General features: G+C 40.0%; 1 protein-coding gene across 1 annotated transcript in view; it reads right to left on the minus strand.

Annotated features, from left to right (window-relative positions):
• Window positions 1–18043, minus strand: part of pdzrn4 (PDZ domain containing ring finger 4) — a 46509-nt gene extending 28466 nt beyond the window's left edge. Inside the window, exons 1-2 of the mRNA XM_005915583.2 lie at window positions 17791–18043; window positions 17425–17652 (exon numbers count right to left, since the gene is read on the minus strand). Of these exons, the coding sequence (XP_005915645.1) occupies window positions 17425–17493 (69 nt within the window). The 5' untranslated portion in view covers window positions 17494–17652; window positions 17791–18043. The remainder of the gene's footprint in view (window positions 1–17424; window positions 17653–17790) is intronic.
• Between the last annotated feature and the right edge of the window lie 8937 nt (window positions 18044–26980).

Raw genomic sequence — 26980 nt, forward strand, 5'->3', positions numbered from 1 at the left:
AGCTGATCATGGCCGCCCCTCCCTGAGCCTGGTTCTGTTGGAGGTTTCTTCCTGTTAAAAGGGAGTTTTTCCTTCCCACTGTCGCTAAGTGCTTGCTCATAGGGTGTCATATGATTTACAGTTTTCTCTGTAGGTAGAGTGCTCTTCCTGCTGAACAGACAAATTAGGCTTTAAGGCAACTATAGGCAAAAAAGCGCCGGCAACAGGAAGTGGGTGGGACTTAAGATAAACTTTTCTCTACTTCCAGGTGATCGACTGACGTGACTACCAATGATTGTGAAGAATAGCATATGACCTTGTAGTAAACACATTAGAAGGTTACCTTGGCAACTGAAACATAGACTGTCCGCAAGCGACAAGCCGTCAACTTCAAAGAGAAGAGGAAATCGCTTCCAGTGTGTTAGTAGCTTTATCCTCGCATACAGATTTTACATATACAGATACATTTTGAAGGATAGGGTGTTACCTTTTTCAAATATGCATCTCATCAGTGCACGCTAAATTAGTTTTTAAAGGTGTTGAATACCTTTGTGATTTACTGTCATTTAGAGAGGATTTCAAGTTTAATGCTGCTCACAAAAAAAAAACAAAACAAAAAAATAACAGGGTCACAAATCTGTCAACATGAGCATCAGCGCACATCTTTTTACAGCCCCACTGTCACGAATAGCACTTGAACACTGACGAGCAGCTATGGAGGACGAATATAAAGAAATAGTTCAGAAAATCCACTTACAAAAGGATTGTGTTTATATCATATTCAGCTTTAAGAAAAAATCCTACAAACTTTTGTCATCAGTCGTCTCGTACACAATTTGTATGGTACTCTATATTCTTTTGATTGTACTTGTCGATGGTTCCACACAATTTCTCCCTACTGTTAATACAATACTGACAGCAGTTGTTTGCTTCTGTTTTATTTATAATAAATGATAAATGATATAATCAGTACTTTTATTTGTTAGATTCTTTTTAGTGGACTGATTTTCTTTATCTTGTAGTCTAGGTGTTTTTCTCGTCTTTCTTTCTACATATAACCCATTTCAATTTGATTTAAAAGGTTAAAAATAGATTCTATATAGCTGAAGTTGCTATAAACAGATGCCGCATATCTCTGTGTTTCTGTTTTTGTTCTTTTTTTGAGTATTTCAAGGGTTTTCTCCTCTCTCGCTCCTCAAGTCTATCTTTTCCTACCCCGGTGTACCAACACCAGCAGTAAAACATGCACACAGACATCAGAGAGTGTTGACTTGTGACTGTCATCCCAAGCAGCAGTTTTCTGATGTAAGTGGGGGGAAATCAGAGGTTATCATCTGTCAGGGAATGCATTAAGAACCATCTCATTTCCTGCTCTTTGTACCACTTCTATATGCAAGACGGGCTTCCTTTCAATTAGGCTTCATGAATACAGATCCTTCTTACTGGTTCAGCCTTAGAATGAAACATGATTTGCCTTATTTTGTGCGTTTTGGGGGGAAAAAAATATTTTATTCATAAGACAGAGTGTGAGCTACAGTTTCAAAAAACAGCCTCCTGCTGTATCATCCCTGAGACAATCCAAGCTATTTCAGCTTCAATTAAAAGATACTTTCATTCAGTTTCTACCTGATGATTAAAAAAAGCTAGTGGCAAGAGTCAAGAGGTTTGCTTCTTATTCAGCACCTACTCTAACCTGGCAGTTTGCTTTATTTTCTCTCATAAAATGACTAATGCCTTCTAGATGGTGGGCTCATACATCATGGCAGGGCCAATGTGTCTGTGTTTAACTAATAGGCTCTGTGTCCTCAAGCAGCCAGGGATGGCACGGGTTATTACAAACTGCATCAACAAGACATTCATTACCCTCAACATCCTAGCAACCAAATCACAATTACCACGATCCAAGAGTGAGCATCCAACCCCACTGCCACGCTCCTATTCCCCGCACACCATGTCGCCAATGCATAAATTAGCCTCCTTTTGTCACACTGGGGGGTTGAGAATTAGCTCTGTTTGTTTTGCTCGTGATGAGATGGGATGCGCTGATGATGGATGACTGCAAAACTTCTTTACTGACAAATCAATAAATGCGGTGTGAATCATTTTGACTCGAGTATCTGTACATATGAATGTGTCTGGGTGCCTGGAGAATAAGTGAATATTTTCATGTGTGCATTTCACGCGTGTGTGTTTATAGCAGATAGCTGTTCTGACTGGCTAATGTACTCGGGGCTGCACTGTAGCAGGACTCTATTGTTGCTCTGAGTCCTCCCCACAGCCATTAGATCGCCATTAATCTCTCATCTGCCATTAAAACAACAGCCAGCGAGCCGAGCTTAACAATAGAGCACCCCTTCCTCCAGCCCCTTGATACGTACTAGCAATGAGTTTGAATTAGGCTCTCGGGGTCACCGATTAGACCCTAATAATTCATCCAGACGGTTGAGTTCACAAAGAGGTTACATGTAACACTTCTGTACGAGAAAATGTAACAACACTCCTGTATGTGCATAATTTTGAAATTTAGAAAAGCTTGAGTCTGGATTTCACTTAGTTATTAAATACCATGCAAACCCAGCCACATTTTGAAGATTTTGAAGGAAACGAGGAAGATCACAGAAAAGGTTTGTGGATGTAGTGAAGGAGGACAAGCAGAGGGGTTGGTGAGACAAAACAAGATGCAGGGGCTAGGGTGAGATGCTGGCAGATGATCTGCTGGAGCAACCCATGAAAGAAGCAGCTGGAAAGAAGACGGCCTCATTTTCTTGCACAATTTTATCCTTGAAAGCCCTTTTCAAATAGCAAAACAAGTCATCAGATTACAGCATTTCTACTTTAATATTTATGGCATTAATCATAAACCAGGCCAATCATTTCTCCTAAACCAATGTCGACTCATTTCTTCTATAAACTGAACAATAACCACTGTTTTTGTTATGATTCTCACTTTTACTAGGGAAACTAGTAAATATTAAGTCTTCTAAGTATTATGAGTGGGGTTTTTTTAAGGATTAAAGGATGTAATGTATAGTATTCAAAAAATGATGTGGGATAAGAAATAAATAGAACTTGTCCAGCCTCATACCTTTAAGTGTGGCCACGTTCCATTCGAGGACCCTTTTGTTTTTATTGTCTTGTGTGTACTCAACCCCATAGCTATGGGTTAGCCATACAGAAACATTGTTAGGGTTTTAACAGGTTCAAGGAACTGACACCATTTTCATTATCAGCTAAGAGACACAGAGAAATTCAAGGCTGACTGTGACATCTGTCGGAAATTAGCCTCTTGTTGAACTAAAGCAAGTAGTGACAAACATCTACCCAACTAACATAGATTTTGCAGGATTTTGCAGAACAGGATTTTGCAGAAGAAAATATCAACATCATTTGTTAATTGATTGGCGATTAACAACAAGATATTTAATATTTGTTTTGCCATGACGTTTGTGATGTATGTATGTTTAAATAAAATATGAGATGTTCAGGAAGTAGGCATCATTACTGAAGCAGACTTGCTGTGAGTCTTAGTTATTCACATGGGCAAAAATGTGGTTGAAGGCAAAAAAAAAAAAAAAAAAAAAAACCCCAAAAAGAAGGAAGCTGGATGCAGAGGGCATAATTAGCAAAAGTGTTAAAGCTTGGGAAGTAAAAACATTTTACTGGGGAGAAGTAAAAATCAAAGATTTATGTGCTGCTTTTTGCATAAAATTAAGTCTTTTTCTTTCCTCTAAAGAAGCCTAGAGTGTGAACTTAACATTTTCCCTCCTCCTACTGAATTTTAGCCTATTTCATTTTAAAGTGATGCATGTTTATGCACACTGGAAGCACCTAACACATTAGCATTATTCATCACATGAAGCTCGCTCGGTCCGCCCTTTGGTGGGGAAGAAAAACGACTTCACACTTCACTAGCTGTGAGCGGGCGAGAAGAGCTCCTTCCAGCAATGAAAAATACTTCCATCCAAAAGCATGGCTGGTTAGTTAAGTGAGAGACGCACTGTGGTGCAATTTACCCCTCATTCGACCCAGCTTAATCAAGGCTTAAACTGTATTCACCATTTCAGGCAGTAGAGTGTACATCTGCAATATGACTGAGTGAATATCTAATCATGTTTGCCACCAACATAATATAAGGCGGATGATGATTAGTGGCTGGGGCTGTGCCGAATTTCAAACTGACTCGCTAAATCAGATCATTGTTTCTCAAAATGTGTTGCATATCTGATTCATATGAGTTTCTAAATAACAAGGCAGTGAAGCATGTTGTAACAATGATGGCTCACTGAGTAAGAACACATTCGCTCATCTTTTTGCTCCATGTTGTTTATCTCTCCTCACAAGAACGACTACAGCACAGGTCATGCCTTAAATGATCTATGACCTGGCCTGAAAAGGGCTTGCTGTAGCTGTGTGAAATATTATATTTGTTTCAAAGGTACAAAAGCAGTTGTTTGAACAATGCAGCTCTTGGCACAAACTGGCTTGCTTTGTGTTATTTTTCCAACAGAGAGTGAAAAATGTTTTTTAAGGCCGCTCTCCCCAACAAGGGGTCTGTTGTGAAAGCTGTTATTACTTATAGGGTTGCTTTCTAGTATCCTGCATGAAGAAGTGCATCCACAACATGAGCCTTGGTCATCAGCTTTAGAGGAGCTGAACTAAACACACTGGAAACACAGTTCTTTTAACCTAATGCTAAAATTCATGCATATGTTGTCTCTAAGTGGTTAAACGGTGGCTAATGCTCGGATGAAATGAAGCACTAGGACAGCCTCTATCATGATGAGCGTCCTGGTGTAAAAATCCAAAATTGATGACTTCCTTCTCCAGCACGCTGGATTTGAACCTTTGGTGGCCTAATTCCGGCCTGTGGCCCATACGTTTGACACCCCTGGTTTAGTTTGTGGACCTATACAGTACTGTGAAAAAAAGCTTGACTCACCTTCACTTTCTTGTATTTTTTCCTTTCAAAAAGAACAATTTTATTGGAATTTTTAAACTGGTCTTTCATTGACTTCAGCTTTTTCACTGATTTTCAGTCCAGTCCTTGTACTTGACCATTTTCAAAAGGCTTTTTGTTTGTTAAGCCACTTAATGCTGATCTATGAATAAGAGATGAATTAGTGTTGTGTCTATAATGAACAACTTAACAAAAAAAAACCCCAGTTTTCTGTTTATCCTTAGATCTTTAGACACCTTGTCATTAGAAGCCTGCTGCAAAAACACCAGTTGTTCACATTTCTTTCGTTAAATCTATAAAAAATGCTAACGCTAACACAGTTTGACAGCGTAAAATAGTATTTCTGTACCAGCAAGGTGCCAAAGAGCTATTAGCTATTAGCATGCATATTTCGACATGCTGTGTACGTAAAAAAATTAGAAAACACTGTGATGCTACATTTCTCCAAGGGGTAGTGGGGAACTTGTCAATATTGATGGAATTAGGAAGATAAGTACCATCAGACTACAATTCACCATGTCATACCACCTGGAAAGCATCTGATTCATGAAGGCTTCAGTTTCCAGCATGACAGTGATCTCAATGCAATAAAAGCATCATGGATAGAAAAGCACACAATGCAACTCACTTTCAGGGTGGTTGTAGTAAGGAGGTAGAACAGATCATCTGCAATTTGCAAGGCTGGTGGTTCAATTCCTGCCTGCTCCAGTTTGCATGCCAAATATACTCGGGTGGTGAACACTAACCCCAAGTTTCTCCTCAATGCATCCATTGGAGTGTAAAACTTATGAAGCACTGAATAAAATGCTTGTGTAAATTAGGCATTTTGTATAAAGCATTTTGAGGGCTCAGGAAGAGTAGAAAGGTGCTATATATAAAAACCAGCGTTTATCATTTACCATTTATCAATCATGGATTCATTTGAAGAAGACAGCTGCCTAAGAGAACTCGGGCTGTGTTGAAGAAACTAGGTGGTCATACCAAATACTGACTTTCAAATTTATTAGAACTGTTTAAATTTTGTTTTGGCCTTATATAATGTATTTTCATTTTTCCTGGTGTATTTCCTACGTACAACTATATCCCACCCACTCAAGTACAATATGAAGAAATGAGGGGTGGCTCAAGACTTTTCCACAGTGCTGTATTTTTCCAAAAATAATCAACATCTTTTCAAAGATCTTGGTAACATCCTTTTACAAGACAGTCTCTACTTAAGTTTATTTACTCTCAATGACAATAAAAACAAGCTTTCAACTGATTAAGACCAAGTGATACGACTGAAAGATCTGGAGTTAACAGTCAAGTGGGCTTTGGGTGCCTGGTCATGCCTAGCTATCATAGTTTCTACAGGTACCAGTTTCTGTTTCATATCACTGGACGTCTTGGGAAAAAGGTCATGTTTTCACACTGATTTGGTGTTAGGGTTAAGCTTGGAATAAGGTTGGGGTTAGACACAGCTGGGGTTGTTGAGGTTAAGCTAAGACGCTAGGGAATACATTACACTGATCAGTGCCCTCACAAAGATAGACACACACCAGTGTGGCAGTTTTATCAAATAGGGATTTCTGTCTCTTCACAAATTTTCCAAAAGAAGGATTTCTAGTCTTACGCTTATCAAAGTCCAGACCATAAGCACGGGCGGGTGTGTAAACATACGTATAAGTCTTTTTTTACTTTGGGCATTTGTTAATTTTTCATGAAGACACTTGCATGCACAGAGAAACGTCAGATCGTAACATCCTCAGGTTTTTATCTGTCATTGCAATAACAGCAGATGTAGTGAACTCTGTTTTTCACTTTTTTCACAAGCCTTTAACTGTACAGAGAGTTGGTTTGTATTACAGCACAAAAGCTGGTGAGACTGGTTGACACACATTCCCTAATCACAACAAGCACCTCTTAATATATATCCGCACAAACAAACAACAACAACAACAACAACAACAGCAGAGCTTCAGCCACTCTGCCATCCAGAGGGCATTTCCCATCTCAGCATAAGGCTTATGGTTACACCCCCCCACTATGCAGATGGTTTAGTGTTATTCTATCTGTAACTGGACTCGATGCCAGGCTCTGAGTGGGCCTAATGACTCCTAAACCCGAGTTGGTTAAGTGGGAATTCAACACCATCTCCCAGCTGTAACCTAATCTCCCTCTAGACCACCTGGACCTTGGATACACCGGGGTTCAAAACGCACTTGACTGTGAAACAATAACAGTCCATTTGCATTTTTAAGCACACCGCTAACAGCGTCTTCGAGACACATGCAGACACCATGCTGCCAAGCAGACGACACGGAGGCCGTGAAAGAAAAACATTGCAGTGGATATTATGATCCCGCAAGCTTGAGAAATTCCCGGCAATGAAATTAAAGGGGAAAAAAGAGGATGTTTGACTATTAAAAGTATGACTTAAATTTGGTCTCAGATGAGAATCACACCTTCTCTGCCAATGAACTTCTCCAAAGACCGAGAGAGATTTTACACTAACATGGAGGTTGTGAGGTTTTTATGTCTCAGAAGTTGTGTTTCAGTGCCCCCCCCCCCACCCCTTGCTGTGACAGCCGAGTGTCTGGAGGAGTATTTTCTGCATATTTCACGCGTATGTGTGCATTTTTCGCAGCAGTGTGTAGGAGCAAACGCCTGCAACATATCCGTAACAGCTCCAGATGGTTCGTCATAACATCTGTCTAACCTGACAAAACATAGCCTGCAGCGTGTGGCCATAAGGTGTATTATTGGGTTATTCTGGCACAAGGTTGACTTCAGACTGTATAACAGTCATTGGCTGACAGCACACACACACACACACACACACACACACACACACACACTGAGACTAGACAAAATTACTGGCTCTCTGTGCCACACGTGAATGACAGGCTGCCTCTGTGTCTTCCACCGCTATCTTCTTCCTTCCAGGGTCTACAGAAAATCCATGCCACCTCCGACGGTGGGGTTATGCCAGAGTGTATTAATGAGTCGGATAGAAAGACAGCGACAAACAGGCAAAAAGACAGACAGGAGCAGCCAAACGGAACGGACTTGAAACAGTGTCTGGTGACTGATAAGTGATGGGGGGAGGACGAGGGTGACACTTTGTGTTTTGGAGAGGGCGAGGTTAACAAGGGAAAAAATCAGGAGAATTTGGAGACTTATTGATGGACAACTCACATTTCCTTGCTTTCAATTGCCTCATTCTCTCTCGTGCTGGCTTTCCCCTTCCAATTTTACCTCCACCTCACCCTTTTTTCCCTCTATCTTGTCCAGGCCACTTGGCTGATCAGTGAGTATGGTAATCCGGGAAAGGCTGATAACAACTGATAAGTCCTCTTGTCAGATGCTGAGGGCTTGAATGACATTTTTACACAGTCGTGAAAATGGAGGGGAACAAACGCAGTAAAGCTGGTGAATGGATGGCCTCTGCGATTCTGCTTGTGTGATACGCAAATAGGCATATCTACCTCTGTGCTGTGTAGTTGGGTGTACGTGCGTCATGTGTGCGTTCTTTGCCTCGTCTGGAGGGGCTGCAGGGGGAGGGAGGCGAGGAGTGTCACTCTGCCCACAGAAAGGGTTTTCATCCTGGGCTTATCAGAGCCAACACAGGGGGAGATTGTTGGCCGGTGGTGCGAAACGACAACTCTTACTGCCCCCGCAACCTCCCCCACCACATACACTGGACCTGTCTTCCCTTTGTGACTTTGTGACTCCCCCTCAGACACAAACACAGGGACAAAAGCGTGTTTGCTCACAGATGCACAAAGAAAGAAAAAGGAACATTAAATGCGCTTATGCTTCAGTCCACCACAATCTGCTAAGCTTCACACACAGACACACATACTTGTATTTATTATCAAAGATATCCCACATATTTCATTTGTTTCTCGTGCGACACAAGGACGCTGTTTACTGTATTAAACTGGCACTGAATGATCGCCCGTTTCCTGTTTCCACTTTTGGCCGGCGACCAGAAGACGTGCTACCCACAGCGCCAGCGACAAGGCCATATGCACCTCTAAATCATGTGGTATTATCACCATGCTGTGCACCAATGAGCAACTATAACCATGATGGAAGACACCAGATGATCTGTCTTTAGCAGCGGAGTTCATTTCCATAATACTAGATTAACGTGGTTTTTTTGTTTGTTTTTTTGGAAATACAAGTCATGCTAATTAATTTGACAGATCATAAAAGCTGTCAATCCTGCAGGTACACACTGATTCAGCACAGAGACCTCTCTTTTTCTGACTACACACAGCAAGTGCACGTAACTGTGCATGTGTGTGTGTGTTTGAGAGAGAGAAAGACTTGTCAAGTGGAATTACAGTCACAGGTGGAAAGGTCAAACTCAGTGACCCACACAGTCAGACAGACAACTTGTTGGGCCCAAAAAATGCAAGAAAAAAAATGGAAAGGTCAGTTCAGCCGATACTTTCCTGCGAAAGCTCGAAATCCCATCAAGGAGACAGATATAGACAAAAGAAGCATGTGTGTTGTGCTCCTCTGATAAGGAAACTGTTTTCTTCCTCTGGGACTCATTTATTGGCCCAAACACATCAATAAAAGTTGAGGCCTGGCAGCAGAAGATTACATTCATCACCAATGCCACCTTTTAGTAAATCCCAGACCTCTATGTTATGTGTATTCCACCTAGTGCAACTTCATTGATCATGCTCACCTATGAACATCGCTACACTGGTTGAGAAGAAGCTCCGACCTCGCAGGCAACACCGGCGGGATGAAGTCACGGTTGAGGTCGGATTTGGCCATATGGAGGTGACGGCTGTGTGGGTCTGACCACACCCTCGCTTGCTCTGTGGCACTCGCTGGATACCATAGGTGGTGGCAGGAGGAAAGGGGTGAATATGTAGCCCCCTTCATGCTGTCTAACAGGCTGGACATGAGGCACAGCATCTGTCTCTGGAGGGTGTGCCTGCAAAAAAGGCTGCCCTAGTTAAAAAATAGGGGAAATGGACAAATGTAACTTCAAGGTGCTATAACTGAGATGATGAAGTGCGATAACAAGGGTGTGAACGGTATGGAAGTCTCACGTACTGTACTGCTTCTCTCTGTTGTTAAAAGGCTTTTCTGAATGACTATTTACTGCTCAGTGGTATCATCTGTTTTTCTAGCTTATTTATTATACCAGTGCTCAGCAAACATTTAGGTTCCCAAAAGAAAAAAAGTGCCAATATCTGTGATTCTACATCACTGCCTGACTGGACTTTCTAGTATTATTTTTAGTAGTAGTTCTTTTTATCAGTTCAGGCAAAAGAAAACAAAGAAAACATCTTGCTCACTGTGTACTGGACTTGTGCTTGTGACCTTTAATATTCAGAATTTTACCTAAGGCTCCTTTTACATAAGCCCACTGGTACCAGTTACCAACTAGTAATTACTGGTTACTGGAAAAAATGAGTATTCCCCGACTGGTTGTCTGATTACAACCATCTCATGACCTCATGAGTTGTCAGTCAGAGATGTGTTATATGAGAAAATACATTTTGCTTTGTTTATTACAATAATATGAACAATATTTCTTGCTTTGTAAAAGTGGGTTTGTCTGGATCACTCTTTGAAGCAAAGTGACCTTCTGACTACGTTTGTTGCAGGCTTGCTTTTGCACCACAGAACCTTCAGTTCAGGGGTGTTTGCTGGGTGTAATTATTTTAAATGAAGGCACTCATGCAGAGTAACTGCCCCATGTTATTTTACAGGTTCAAGAGTGCAGTATCAATAAAGGAAAAACAATGGCATGCACAGTTCACAAAATAGCATCTAATCTACAAGACTTCTTTGTTTTTAACTAATCCAAACCACACTTTAACTATACTTAGCTGTTTTAACTGTAATTTTAATTAACCTTTACTATTTTCTTGCCAGCATGCACTCTTATAGATTTTCTTGTTTAGTGGCAAATAGAAATACACGTGTATCAGCCATTAGAATGGTAAATGGTAAATGGCCTGCATTTGTATAGCGCTTTACTCAGTCTCTAAGGACCCCATAGCGCTTTACACTACATTCAGTCATTCACCCATTCACACACACATTCACACACTGGCAATGGCAAGCTACATTGTAGCCACAGCTGCCCTGGGGCGCACTGACAGAAGTTAAGTGTCTCATTACACTGGACTGAAATAAAATAATGGGCTGAATGTTCTTCATTGAATGAAATCACAGGTGACTTTTTGAGTTTTGTATCCTGCTCATGTATGTACGTCATCTCTGTGTGCAAATACAATTGAAAACAATACAAACTACTTGGTTTGTGCTTTACAGTTCAAAAAAGGCTCAAAATGTAAACACGCAGACAGGCATGTTGAGAAAATAAAAGGAGTCTTTAGTAGGGCCTGATCAAGAATCCAGGAAAACACAAAAGCTGGGATAAGGTACAGCAAAATCCAAAATGAAAACAAAAAGTAAGCACAAAGAACAGTGACAAACAGTGAGATCAACAAAGCCAGGCAAGGAAAAAGGCAGGAACACCAGGCAAGCTGACAAAGGCCGGAGGAAGACGTGAGGCTATAAATACACACAAGGAAGACTGAGTGATAAAAATACAGGTGGAAATTAGGGTGGAATACACAATCACAGGGTGGGACAAAGAAAGCAAAACAAAAAAAGGCAGGTTAGTTAAATTTGCAGGACTATGTACAATATGTACATCTATTTAGAGGGTTTACACAGCAGGAGTGTATCTGCAAACACTCTTGGATTATGTAGATGAGGGAATAATGCACTAGGTTGCAAATGGCTGTTGCATCATATATGTGTTGTGTGTGTATATAATATGAAAATATATATATATATATATATATAATATATGATATATATATTATATATATAATATATATATATATATATATATATATATATATATATATATACACATATACACACACAGTCAGTATTGTCTGGTAAAATAGTGCTGACTTTGCTACAACTAAAAGCACAAAGCGCACAGGCCCTATGAGAGTCTGAAGGCCAGAGGCTTTAGAACGATTTAACACAGCCACAAGCAAAATTCGCAGAATGGCATTTGCAACATAGTGAATGGAGTCCTGTGGCGGGAGAGTGCAGACACACTCATGCACAAAATTACAAATGAAACACTGAATTGTAAATTGTCTGACGAAAGTCATAAATCTCCCAACGGCCGCTGGGCAGCTGGGGTCGAGCAGCCAGCAGTCCTGTCAGAAAAGTGCAGCTGTCTGAACACAGATAGCCACTGGTGTAGCACACAGCAGCAAAGCCTGCAGGCTGAAATCTGGAATTGGCCTTTAAAATGCTCTATTATGTATTTTTTTTTAAATGAAATGTTCTGAAGTCCTCTGTTCCCATGTACTATACAATATGACCATTTTCAGGGGCAAGCCATTACCATAACTTCAAAATAGCTACAATCTATTTTGTAAGTGTTTCGTCCGCATAGTCCCTAAAGGCTCTGTCACACCAGGAGATTGTGGTTGTATGGGCTTGGTGTTGTAGTGACAGACATAATTGGTGACCTAGCTGGCAATCTAACTCCTAACTTCTTATAAGAAAGGAAGTTATTATTAGACCTTTAACTCTTTCCCCCATAAAGATGACATTTCACAGTCTCCCCTGTACTCTTAATGGAGAATTTTTACACATCAGTGTATATCAGTAAAGATGTGGTTTGACAACCTTAGAATAGTTTCTGGGGCTTTTTTGTAGTGTAGTTGTGTAGCCAGAGGCCACCCTCACTAACTTCTAATGCACAGGCTTGAAATACAACTTAAATACTACTAGTAAACTTTCAAGGAGTAGAGAGAGTTAAAACTAGCATAACCAGTTCTTTAACTGATCATACTTATCTCCCTAAGGTTAAAGTCAGAGCATCAAATACCATTTTGTTTGAGCTGGTCCACTAAGATTTGTAAGCATCTTTCCGGATCTGAATTAAGAGAAAGTTAATGAACAAAACTAATAGTTACTCACACATCCTACGACAAAAGAAATTAGTTGGAGCTGGATCGGGTGACCCTAAAATCCTTTATTAATTACACTGCAGTAGGAGTAATGTTGCCTTTTTTCAATGACTATGTGTTTATACAGCATTATTCCATAATAAAAATTAGCTATAATTGATCTCTGGCTCTCTTCCACAGTGTTTTGTTTGTCCTGTCTTCCTCCCCACACTCCCTGCCCCTCCCCAAGCTTGTTTCTGCCAGAGGTTTCTTCCTCTTAAAAGGGTGTTTTTCCTTCCCACTGTTGCCAAGTGCTAGCTCATAGGGCTTTGCTTGATTTGAGGGAGTTTTGCACCCTTAGTGTTTTTACCTTACAAAATAAAACACCTAGAGATCACTGTTTTTGTGATTTTGAGCATATATGTAAAAACACCGAGTTGAATTGAATAATAAAATCAAAAGCCACCTAGAGGGCCACTAAATATGAAAAGTGCAACACACATAGCACCGCAACATCTTCAAAAATACTCATGCAAAACACGAGTCCAGTAACACTATGAACCTGTTCCAAGCCCCACTTTAGCTACCTTATAAGCATCCTTCAGTTTTTCACTTGTTTAATGAGCAGGTGGTGTCCTGTTGGGTAGCACTGTTGGAAGTAAAACAGAACAGAAACACATTTAAAGTCTGCAGCGCTGTGCATGTGCCAAAGTAAAATGAGAGAGGGGAGAAACAGATTGCTGAGAGGGAGCCAGTCAGAGGGAGAGCGGGACTAATGAAGGTTACAGAAGAGGAGAAGTATGAAATAGGAAGGAGAAGAAATGAGTCTGGAATGATAAAAGGAGGAGAGACAGTGGGATTGTTGAGGAGTCTCTCTGGATTTGCAGAATCCCCTCAGCCTCAAGTTTTGGTACAAAGTCATACTGACACACTTACTGCCTGGTGAGCCCTCTATCTTTCTCTTCCTCCACTTTCTTTCACACTGGTAATGAGGACTGTAGGTGTCCGCCGACTGTCACATGCACACCACCGAGCGTTTAACAGTAAGGGGGGGGGGGGGGCTTATATTACTCTTGGACATCTGCCATGGTGCCAGGACCTAGGCAATAGTGTGATGCTGAAATAGGAGGGAAGCATGGGGGTTTCTTTTTGTGTTAGTTCCAGCCAATCCCCATGCAAATTGCGTGATTTATATTACATTTGCTCTAAATTTAAAAAATGCCTTATTTATCTGTTCTGTGGGCTTATTCTCTTTTATTTTACTTTTGGTGCCATTCGAAAGCTAATTCATAGCAATGCCAACCTTTTGAAAAGTGAAAGTGGTGCAGTCCTAGACTGCAAATCGAAAAAAAAGGGTTGGGAGACATGCATTTTTGTTCTCTTGCTGACATTTGGATGAATGCATCTGTGTCATATAAAACAGTAATAATCAGTGAGTTGCATTTGCTCTTATGCCAAACAGAATGATGTCATGTCTATAATGTAGACGTATAAAGATAGATATAGCTTTTGGGCCTAAAAGTGAAGGAAAGGTGGTCTAAACCAGGCTTGGTTAAATCATCGGCGTATGGTCACCATAGCCCTTCATCATTTATGTTGGTACTTGATGGCACACCAGACTTACTGCAGTCATCTTATGAACAATAGGTGTCGCCACTCAGAAAAAAGCCCTCCATATCAGGATTAATACTGCAGGAGAAGAATTTGAAACAGGAAGAAAAGAAATTGTGGAGTTTTCCTTTTTGAAATTTCTTCTGAAAAGAAATTTAAAGATCGTGAGGTGTACAACAAGCCTACATCGGGCTTTAAACCTGATAGTTTTTTAATGGCCAGACATGGTTACCTTCTGACTGCAAAGAGGAGTAACTTTCTGTACCTCATACTAAACTTCAACTTCAGGGCTTTTTGTGGCTTCAAGGATTTTTGGTTTTTAAAACTTCTATATCATCAGTGTGATTTTTTTTCCTTCTTCAACCCCCAGAAATCTTTTGGCAATTATTTCATCACTCGGGCATTAAAGGGTTAAATGGTTCTCCATAAACCATGATGTCACGATGTTGATGTCCATCTTTTATTGGCAATTTACTGTTCTTACAGGTTTTTAAGACCGCAGCTATTTTGCTAGCAGCAAAGAGCAGTGGAAGCACATGGAAACAAATAATATTGCTCTTATTTGTTGTGTACATGAATTTAGAGTTTTAGAGATGATGGTGTTATCTGTGCATGGAATCAGACTCCAGCTAGATTTTTTATGAAAGCATTATGCTACGTCCACGCTCATCCTGCGTTGCCTTGAAAGGAGTTGCTTGTGGACATTTCAGTATCTGGTTGCCTAAGTATCCATCTATCCTTCCAGGTCTGTCGCAGGGCTAACCTGGGTAACTCTGTAACATATGTACTATCAGGTCACATGTCAATCAGCGGTATCCTGCACTCTCATTGGTAGTTGCTTTAGTCCCACCAATTGCAATTTAATCCCTAGTCACCTGATTTACTTTATATCAGGGGTCCCCAACATTTTTGCGCCATGGACCGGTTTATGTCCGACAATATTTTCACAGACCAGCCTTTAAGGTGATAAATATAACAAAATAAAACCAGTACAAAAACCAGTATAAAAAAAAAAGAAGATTTATTCATAACACACGGGAAAAGACCCAGGGAAACCAAGTTAACGCTAAAAATTATTTTAAAAAATAATGCTAAAAACCAATAAAAACCCTGAAAACCATGAATTTCACACCTGAGCCTCAACTCTCACGGACCGGTACCAAACAACTCGGGGGTTTGGGACCGCTGCTTTATATGGGCTCCGCTCACCACATTGCTTGGCAACTTTAGAGTGACATCAATCCTCTAATCTAAAATAATAAACACATTTAAGACAGCAACTGGGTATGATTTAAATGCTTGTATACTCATAATCTTATAATTTTGCTGACTACATCCTGACTGCACTGACGACATTCAGTGTTCCAACATATCACAGCTACGCCTTTTGTTTTGGCAAGTATGTGCAAGTCCATTAACAGTTTCCTACAAAAGCAGCCGCAACCTCCTAGAGTTTCTCTTAAATTGACGTGACCAATTTTCTTGCACTCCACCCAGGCAGACAACGCAAACATCCACCGCCTCATTAAAAGCATGGGGGCATTTAGTTTGAAAGCATAACGAGCTTGAGATTGCAGCGCTGTGAATAAGGCTCATAAAAGCAGCATCATGCGGTGGTGGAAAGTTACGTTAATGACAGTATATTTGTTCCATTTTAGAGAGGTCATAACAAAGACGCCTACGGCTGCCTTGTCGTCATTAAACATCATTAACATCAACTAAGTGACAACAAGCTGACATTTAAAGTATGAACCCCACATGTGTATATATATATATAGATATAGATATAGATATATATATATATATTTTTTCAGACTGACACTTTGGATGATAGTATATGATTACAGTATATTTTACATAGCAAAAGGAACTGGCGTGCAACAACACTGCTCGGTCTCATCATGCTGTATCTAGTTTCGCTGCTGTCTGTAACAGTATAAGATACTAAATGATGAATGAATTTTGGCCCGATGTTTGCCAGCACTGTTCCCGACAAAAGAGATGATCCAGAACATGTGTTTCCTCCCAGTGATGTAAAGTGTGCAACTGAAAATTACAAGGTTATCCAACCTTCACTTGCTGTTTAAAGTTGTCTTAAACACCTGAAACCTGCTGAAATGAGTCAAAGAAAATATTTATTTTTGGCTATATGTTTTTCCTCAGCAGATTCACCCCACCAGCCAAGCACTGTACAATATAACAAGTTACTCATTCACCACATTTTACAGTAATGCAGGGTTTCCGTCATCATTAGTATCTAAAATTTCTTAATCATGTGTTTTATTTCTCACTCTATATTTTAGGACTTTCACTTGAGCATTAAATTGGAACAATTCCTTTTTTTTTAACATGACAGCAGGAAAAAATCCCATCATATGTTAGGTCACAGAAGTCCATTTCTGACAAACAACACAAAGGAAAACAGCAGAACACATTTGCTGGCTGTGCTTTGAACTGTATTGCTTCTAGACAGTCACAGTCAGAGGAGATGTGATGAATTCCCCCGGAGCCAGCTCGGGAAGAAGAGCTGAACTTGTTCTCACATCTCCTGCTACTGAGGAGAAATAACTAGCTTCACTCACTTTGATGGAGTAAAGAAATACACACACAGACACAGACACACACACATATACCCACTGGCTCTTTGCCTGTTTGCTTGAAAGAAACTCATTTTTGTGCATCTCTCTCATGCACCCTGTCTTTTTTCTTCTCCTCCGGGTTTCCCACTCAACCCGGCTTCTTTCCTATACCCCCCTTCTTAGATTTGCTCACAATTTTCTGAGTTTATCCTCGTTGTTGAGGTTTTTTTTGTTTCACCCTGACCCCGATCCCTTTAAAACACCATCATTAACAATGTCACCTTTGCTTGTCATTAACTTTATGGCAATGATTATTCCGCTGCCGCCAGCGCACTCTCCTTCAAGTCTCACTTACCTGTGCGATCTCGTAGAGCAGTTTGTAGTGTTCCTCCCGTTTCTGCAAGGTGCACAAATTGCAGCCCATTCTAGTTGTCAGGGAAACAGTGCCGAGTGCCCGCTGGAGTGTGTGCTGTCTGCGGTGTGTATGAACTCCCCCTTGGGCGATACACACTCGGGCTCCTCTTCCTTGGCTCCCCCACACCTCTTTCTCATCCGTGTATCCTCAGAGATCCCCTCTGTCGCTCTGAGCGCACCACACACGTGTTTCAATTCACTCTTTCAACGCAGGCTCTGGAAGTACTACCTTCAGTTTGTGAAGTGAGTGTGTGTTTGTAAGTGTTTTTGTGTTGTGTGAATCAGTAATTAGATGAGTGAAACGCACCTGGCTTTCTTCCCCTCTTTGCCTGTCACTCCTTCCCTGGAGTCTCACTTGCATGCCTACATACACTCTCTCCCTCCACTCTCTATACTCCACCACCTCCTCTCTCAGTGTGAGCACACTCTTGTGCATACACACACTTTTGGCTCATGGAGTCACACCTCCTCCTGTGGCAGGCTGCCTACACATGGCTGCTCCTACTCCACCTCATGAATAGATGGCATCCTCATTGGCTGTTTAAGGAGAAGGGGGCTGGGAGAAAAAGAGAGGAGGGGACTGCTCTTATCTTGGGAAGAGTCAGATTCTGAACATCAGTGCTGTTGCGTGTAAGCAAAGGAAAGGACAGGCTGCATGCATGCGTGCGTGTGTGTGTGTAGTAAAGGTGGGCAGACAGATCCCAATATCCATAGTATTGATACTTGCATGATTGGATCGATTATCTATGCTCTAAGTTAGATATGTACTCCAGTAAATTGGGTTAAATTACTTTAAATAACAGAAGGTGACCCAAACTGCTTTAGAGACATATACATTTACAACTCCCCTCCCTCTTATTTACATGTTAAAAAGTATCAGTATCAGTATTGGTATCAGTAATATTGGCCCTGCATTTATTTGGTATCGGACCAATATCAAAATTTGCAGTATTGCACAGCGCTAGTGTGCAGACTGCACTAACATCTGTGTTTGTATGCCGTAAAGTACATTTGTTAGTTTTCTGTGTGTAAATACTCAACCAAACATTCAATCTATAATTAAAAAAAACCCTCAGACATCAGTTAAAATGCCATGAAGGCAGTTAATCAAGTTCCTAAGAGGGCTTTTTGTCAGTCCACACATTTAACAACTGGATTTGGCATTGAAATCAATCTAATTTGGATTCAATCAGATAGTCTTTTGCACTTAGCACAATGGTTGGAGGAGTGGTGTTTAGCGGCTGCCATAGATTTACAGTCAGAGGGCGTTAGTCACAAAACAGATGCTCCCCTCCTCTCTCCCTCTCTCTCTGCCGGCAGTTAGACAAGGGCACTGGACTGGGTTGATACACAGGAAGAAACACAGACTAGTATTGATTGGCTTCAAATTAGCTTCCAGCCCAACTGATCCATCTCTACAGGGGTGAGGAAACAAAAAGGAGAGAGAATGGATGAGAGGAAAGAGGAAGAAAAACGGAGGATGGAAAACTCAGAGATGCTGCTAAGATAAACTGAGAGTCCAGCAATGGCATTACGAGCCTCTACTAGCAATTTTGTTTATACAGTAGCAAGTATGCCCTATATATAATATATATATATATATATTATATATATATATATATATATATATTATATATATATATATATCAGAGCATCTTGCAAATATCAGCCAAATTTCCCCCTCCATGCTACACTTGGCACATTCCCTTGGGACTTTGACCATAAAACAGGTAAAAAGAAAAGGGGGGGCCTGAAATGGTTTGGCAGTTCCTGGGTCCAAACCAGATGGGATGCCAAGTGCAGGTTGGATTGCTATGAGCTATCACACTCACAGTGCCATTACCAACATGCTGGTGTTTAGCAGATAAAATACTCACTGTGGTCACCCTTTTATTTTAGTGTAATTTGATGTGCGATATTTTAAAACGCAGTGAACGCAGAAAAGTATAGTGAACACTGAGTGAACAGCAGGACTTGTCCTCTGAGGACGTTTCATGTCTATATCATATTTAGCAGCTAAGTGACTTAGTTAGTAAGATATTTACAGGACTGTGCAAACGTCTTGAGGTTCTTTATATTTATAAAAGACTGAGTTTAAATAATTCTAACAAGTTTGAAAGTCAGTATTTGGAATGACTACCTTTATTCTGCAAAAGCCTGAATTCTCTTAGTCAAGCTTTCATGTAATTTCTTCAAGTAGTCTTCAGAAATAGTTCTCCAGCCTTCTTGAAAGACAATGAATGTCTTTGGATGTTGGATTCTTTGGATGTTGGCTGCCTTTTGTTCCCTTCTCGGTCAAGATGATCCCACACTGCTTCAGTAATGTTGAGTACCGAGCTCTGGGGAAGCCAATCCATGACTGACTTGTTTTTCTATCGAGGTTTGGTTTTACTGTGTTGGGAGTGTGTGGGGTGATTGTCATGCTGAAAACTGAAGCCATTCCCAATCATGACATTTTCCAGATAGTCCTGCAGATAGAAATCTGGTGGTACTGTTCTATGTTCTTAATCTCAACACCACTGGCTAAAATGCAGCCCACAACCATGACACAGCCTACAGAGTGTTTTGCAGATGGCTATAGGCTCACTGTTGTACCTCTCTCCTGACCTTCTCCAGACATATTACAATATTTGACCAAAAAGTTTCAATCTGGATTCATCACTGTATAAGACTTATTGCCACTGCAATTTTTTCTCCTTGCTTCACTTCCTTAAGGAAGACTACCGAACTTCTTCTGAGACCATATCTGATGAGGCTTCAGTGAAGATGGCTCAAACAGAGGGGCAGATAGATTGCTTGGGTCCTGTGTCAAGTCTTTGCCAGATCTATTCCTATTTCTTAAAGATATGGCTTTAGGTCTGCTGCTTCTTTTGTCCTCCGTTTGCTTAGTTCCTTGAATTCTTAAGAACACAATACATGCCCTGCTCAGTGTTTTGGGCTAAAATCTCTTTGAAAACCACCTTGTTTGTGAAAAAACACCACTTTATGCCAATGCCAATCTGTGTTATATTTTAATATAGATTGATCACAACATTTGTTTATCCTTTGCAGAACAACTTTTTTTTTATTTTTGAATGATTCATAGGTCAGAGTTAAGTGGCTTAAAAAATCGTCTGAAAATGATTAAACTCAAGGACTGGACTGCAAATAAGGGGAAAAGAAGCTAATGTTTAAAGAAAAGCATTGAAAGGCATTCAGAAAGCTTCAAACTACTGTTCCAGACCAATTTAAAAAAGACAAGAAAGTCTGGCTTCTTACAAGCTGAATATTTTAGTGACTTCCGTGCAGCACTGTAAGTCAGGACCAAAATATGGACAGAACAGTCAACAAGAGGATGCTCAGTGTGAGCCTGAGCCACTAGCATAATAAAAAATATGTAATTTCTTTTTGAATGAATACATGTATAGACACGTTTCTTTCACGTCAGCTCAACACAAATTTAAAAAAATAACATTTTTTCAAGTAAACTGGAACACTATAACATATTCTTCATTGATCATTTGTAAGGATTTGCAAGAAAACCCTTTGTCTCTAAGCAAACATGGTATGCAGTTTATTTCCTCTGCAACAGACAGTTTATACTGCCACATAATCTACTGCAGTGGCTGTGTCATGGAAAAACAAGAACTTCTAGTCAAGAAGCAGATATAGCATGCCTGCATGACGAATAGCTGTCACCGCTAAGACTATGAGCAGAGAGCGCAGATGTGTCATAGTCCTTATCACTAGTCATGCAGGTACAGGGACCATACTTGTTCAGTCAAGGGTGTCAGAGCAAATCCAGATACAGCCCCCCAGATAACACTTAACCCTTTCCCTCCGACCACTTTTGTCCCATTTTGATGAGGTCATTGTGTTTCCTGTTAATCTCTGAAGGTGACTTTTCAGGATGATATCACCAAATAATGAACTTTCAGATTTTCTTTTAGCTTTTTTACTTTTTTCAAGTGCCTCGAAATCTCTTTTAGTGCTGACGTTTGCAGTCTAACCAAAGGATTACCAATATTACCAGACTCTGGTTAAACTGCCACTGTGGTTCATCCATAATCTGAGATTTGCTGACAAACACATAAATGACTAGGGAGCTAAACGTGCCTCCAGCATTGAAGGCCTCTAATGGCACTCTAAAACGTTTCCCAGAAACTACATCAGTTGTATCTAAAGCGCGATCAGGCAGACCAAAAGTGACCACACCATCAGACGATCAATACATCAGGCTTGGGTCACATGAGAAAAGCTACTTCATTACAGATTTTTCTAAATAAAGAATGTAACACGCCATTACTGTCTTAGGCTGTCTAGTAGTGGTCTCAGGGGACAAGTTGTTGGAGTGGACTGGACATATCAGTATTCTGACTGTATATAAGGAGACGAACGAGCAGATGAGATTGTAATGTATCAAGCCAGCAGTAGAGCAAGTCATTGCCACTATGGAGTTGGACACTCTGGTAAATCAGCATCGGTGTCCAAGGAGAAATACAACTCTACAGAAACATGCTGCCTCGGGTTTGTATCTTTCCAGAGAAGGATTCATACTGCAGCATGATAATACAACTTGAAAAGCTGAAAAACAAGCCAATACAGCAGTGCCAAAAACTTAATTTCCTCAAGTTGGTCTGCAAGCAAGTCAGTCCCAACAGACTTGTATGTTAAAATGCCCCAAATGAGCTATGATATCAATGTGATCACAGCATGGAAAAGAAAAGAAAAGAAACATTTAAAAAAAAAAAAAAAACAACAACACCCTTTTGCATTTTGTTATAACATCACTGCCTTGATTTGCACTGTAAACACCACCAGCTGTAGCTAGCCCCTTGCTAGGCCTTGCCTCTGCTACGCTAAATCAAACCAGTAACCTGGACCTTTTGTCCTCCAGTTTTGGTTAGTGAACTTTTAGTGTTTTACCTGTCAGCATTAGTAAGGACAGGCAGCAGCTAATATGTTAATTTTGTGAATAAAAATCCAGAGTGGCCTGCGACATCATGGTTGCTACATCCATTCCATCTGTTATTTACAATCTATAGAGGTAAAAACCCAAACGCGCCCAAAAGCTTTACAAGAATTATTTAACAACCAAAGATCAGGCAGTGCTAACTTTATCTGACTTGGCAGATAGTCGGCTGAACTCGACCACATTGGACAAAGCTCACAAAAAACTCCTTGGAACAACATGGATTAGAAGACTGTAGACTCCATGTTATCTCCAGCTCATACTTAAACATTTTAAATGCTACGATATCCTAATCCTCATGTATATTTCTCAGCATTAACATTGTCGGCCCAAACAGTTGAGCTGGCAGTAACAAGAAACTTTGCAATAAATTCGAAATAGAAAGTGCTTCATTTATGATCTTAGACTTTTCAGTTTTTATCTTTGGACTGATATTAAGGCAAATCTGAGATGCAAGGCGTCATTCGCCTCATGCACCTGTCCTTTTTATAGTTCATATTAACCACTTTAACTCAGCTCAGCAGTTTCATCATTCTGAATTATAGCTTTTTTGTAGATGAGGTGTATGACAAACTTGTAGCTCATGTGCTCATATATAGTTGCAAAGACTTGTATAACTTTAAGAACCATGGAATTTATAATCAAATATTAAGAAATTATGTATAGAATAATATAGCTATCCTCCAACAAAAGATTCCACTATCTGAGAATTGGACTTCCAATAAAGTAGTAGAGTGGTGTCTTACCCTTCCGTTTGTATACCCAGTAAAGTATTTGACCGGCAGCTCACTTTAAGGTTAGAAGGGCTGAGGTGGCTTTGAGCAACTTTATATTCATTAGTAAAGTCGGTCAGTGAGATCTGTCCGCCAGTCAAAGGTTAACCAAAAATAGCTCTCTGGCACAGGGAAAGTGTTGCACTTCAAAGAAAGCCTAACACCACATTAACATAATGTCCTGTGCAGCTATGATTAGAAGAAAATCGAGCACTTTGCACATCTCCACCTGAAAATAGTAACTACTTCTTAGTTAAGCTCTTAACAGCTTTAAATTTATGATCTACATCTACATATTCAGTTCTATTAGGAAAGTTTGGAGTTCTTAGATATAGCAGGACAGCTACCTGGGTCCGTTACTGAGATGTTCAAATCACAACAACATTAATTTGGCACTATATATTGAGAAAAAACATGAATTGAATTGAACAACAGAGTAGTGCAGTAGTGGGGCATTAGAACTGAACTAGTCAAAAATAATCACACAGTCATTTTGTGCAGCAGAATACCAAGAAACTGTTAAATAACGTACCAGTGCAAGCATTCCTTTCCTTTCCCATACAGCTGATTGGAGCAAATCAACAGTCAGACAAGGCAAAGGTACATCTTTAAAACTAGGCAGGCAGGTAACACCTCCAGGACTTGTAAATCATTTTATAACCTGGGAGAATGTCCTTCATGAAGTGTCATTTATTAATCCTTAGAATGACAGCCGTGATCGGTGTTCTCCAGCAGTGATATTTGCACCATGTTTCTTATGACCAAAGTAGAAAGAATGCTAATAGGTTCTAATGTCAGTTAACCTGACCATTTTCTAAATTGAGTAATGGCCACCTGTAGTGATAAAGCTTTTAAATGCCACAGCATGTATAGAAAGACTAAAAGACTAAACAGTGGCATTTTTGCCAGTACAGACAACTGGGCGTCTCAAAGCCAACAGCGTGAGAAAAGCCTGGGGGCAACCCACACATAGCTCTCAATAGCCATAACCCATACATTATTCAACAATGTGAACCATTCATCTAGGTAAAAATATGATTAGCTTGCTACTTATAGCAGGGAACTGGAAGATGAGAGCAAATAATGGTGCACTGTAGTAATTGAAAAGTGGCTTTCTTTTCTTCTTTTTTTTGTTCTTGTAATTACATTGTAACTATTCATTATTATCTAATTAGCTTGCAAGAGGCCAGCGCTCAGATCCAATCCTCATAATGACTGTCTCTTTTCTGCTCATTGTCTCCCGATCCTGATTGTTAAAGCAAAATTACTGACTCTGTAAAAAAAAGGTGATTCTAGTGATTTAATTATCAAATTATGATCATAGTTATAATAGGAACAAAAGGCAGTCAATCGACATAAGTGAGAAAAACACTAAATAGCTTAACTGGGATGTATTCAGCAAAACACAGAGGAGCCATTTGTTCATAATTTGCAGACTGCCAGTGGGGCAAAAATCATTCATTAATGAGTTGTTGTAGAAACTGTGTCCCTTTTGAGCAGCCAGGCAAAACGAGGCCAGCGCGTACACAGAAATTCAGAAAATACAGAAAAGCAATGGAACCATATGAAGAAGTTAAATTGTTGCTAAATCAGTCACTGACTTCTTTTTCAGTGCTCCATTAAACAAAGATATTTAGAAAAGCTTCTTCTTCCTCTTGACCAGACACCCCGATGCTGTTTTACTCTCTGCTTGGCTAATTTCATTATTTAGTATATACAACAGTTTATGGTCTCATATTCCTCCCAGTCTGCTCTTGTGATGGTGACAGCGTCCTTTACTCTATAAGCCAGCAGCCAAACTGGCGTCTGACCGGCTGACCTCACACCAAGTAGGTTCAAGTAGCCCATAAGGGTGGAGTTGTCCTCAGGCACTGGAACACAGGTTCAGGTTTCCTTCAGCAGCCTTTTTTCTAACAACTGAGCAGCATGGAGGGATAAACAGGGCTCTGAAACAACCTACAACACGTAGAAGGTACTTGCTCTGACAAAATGATAGCTCAAGTATAATTTTATACACTCATCCATGCTGGTTTGCACACTGGTTTCCACTGCTCACTGGTGTGTCAGTCTACCTTTGTACATTAATCCTTGAGATTGAATCCTGTTAACCTTCCATATTCATTGTCTTGCAGACCTGCAGAATTATATGGTTGAACATTTTTAAACTGAATACAATGCCTTGAAATTTGCCAAGATATTCATATTTGCCTTTAGAAGAATTTTGATGATCCTTTTCTCTTTGACATAAAATATTTTGACCATGAGCAGGTTTTAAGAAACGAAGTGGAAACCTCCCGAGCTGAAAAATGAAGACAAGGCAGAAGGAGCAAAAGCATGGAGTTCTTGAAATGATTTTTTGACCATGCATTCCAAAAATAAACTCAACTCCCTTGTTAAAAGGCCCAAATTTACAGCAGATGTAATCACTTGTTGTTATTTTGTTCTTTTAGGCAACCCCCAGGCCACAGACCGTTACTGGTCTGTGAGTTGTTTGGTACCGGGCCACGAGAGTTGAGGCTTGGGTGTAAAATTTATGGTTTTCAGGGTTTTTAATCATTTTTATCGTTAAATCTGTTTCCCTGGGTTTTTTCCCATGTGTTATGAATAAATCTTCTTTTTTTTTGGTACCAGTACTGGTTTTATTTTGTTGTATTTATCCGCGACACCTTAAAGGCCGGTCCGTGAAAATAGTGTCGGACATTAACCGGTCCGTGGAGCAAAAAAGGTTGGGGACCGCTGCTTTAAGGGCCATGGGTACTTTGAGTGCTGCCGACTAGCTGTTTGTTAAGTGCCCTATTCAGCTATGTTTGGAAGAACACAAAGCATCATCTGAAAACAATAACTACTTCTTGGTTAAGCTCTGAATTATTTCTGGGGGTTATTTTACATTAAAGTTCTATAACCAAAGTAAGATCCAAAGTTCGGTATAGCAGGACAGCTACCTGGATCCTTCAGAAATGTTCAAAGGCTACAATGTTTAACATAAGCAACTGTTGTGATTTAGCGCTGCATAAACAAAATTGAATTAAATTGAATTGATTTGAACAACAGACAAAATACTTAAGCTGAGATTCAAAATAAAGTTAAATGACGGTACAATATTTTGGGTTATGGTAAGATACTGCAGTAGGTGTGTACCACTCAGCAAAATTTAAACAGTATGAAAGGAGATTTTTTTTCAAATTTTAAATTTTAGCAGTTCCGTTCAGTTGAAGTGGTAGTAAAATGACAACAAAGAAAATATGCCGTTTTAAAAGTTAGTCGTCACTCAACTAAATCTAAAACTAAATGGCTAGAAAAACAACTTTAACCCTAACCTGCGATGATTGAGATACCATAATGGTTATTGGCTTTGTGTTTTTTATGTATTTTTTAAAAAGATTTTTAGATGTTTTCATTCTCTTGCAAAATGATTGTGTAAAATAGGTTCAATCTTGTTAAGATGATATTAATATTACATTATTGCAAGTTAGCTAATGCACAAATCAGTCAGTTAAGCAAATCATGAACTGTCTGTCTTTCACATACAGTCTATAACTAAACACTGTATGTGTTGAGCATGTTAACATTAGCATGTGGGTGATCTGGTTAAGCAGAGCTTCAAAGACCTCATCTTGCTCAACTTGCTGCGTTGCTGCCTTTTGTTATTTTTCATGCTACGGTTATTTTAATTAATCATATTTTAATAATATACATTCTGATTTCATGCAGTTATTTGATCACAGAATGTAAACCAAATGGAGCCCTTACACATGTGAATCTCACATTTCACT

This window comes from Haplochromis burtoni, unplaced genomic scaffold (assembly GCF_018398535.1).
Source record: "Haplochromis burtoni strain Fernald_Lab_line unplaced genomic scaffold, NCSU_Asbu1 Contig_14, whole genome shotgun sequence".
Taxonomy (NCBI): Eukaryota; Metazoa; Chordata; class Actinopteri; order Cichliformes; family Cichlidae; genus Haplochromis; species Haplochromis burtoni.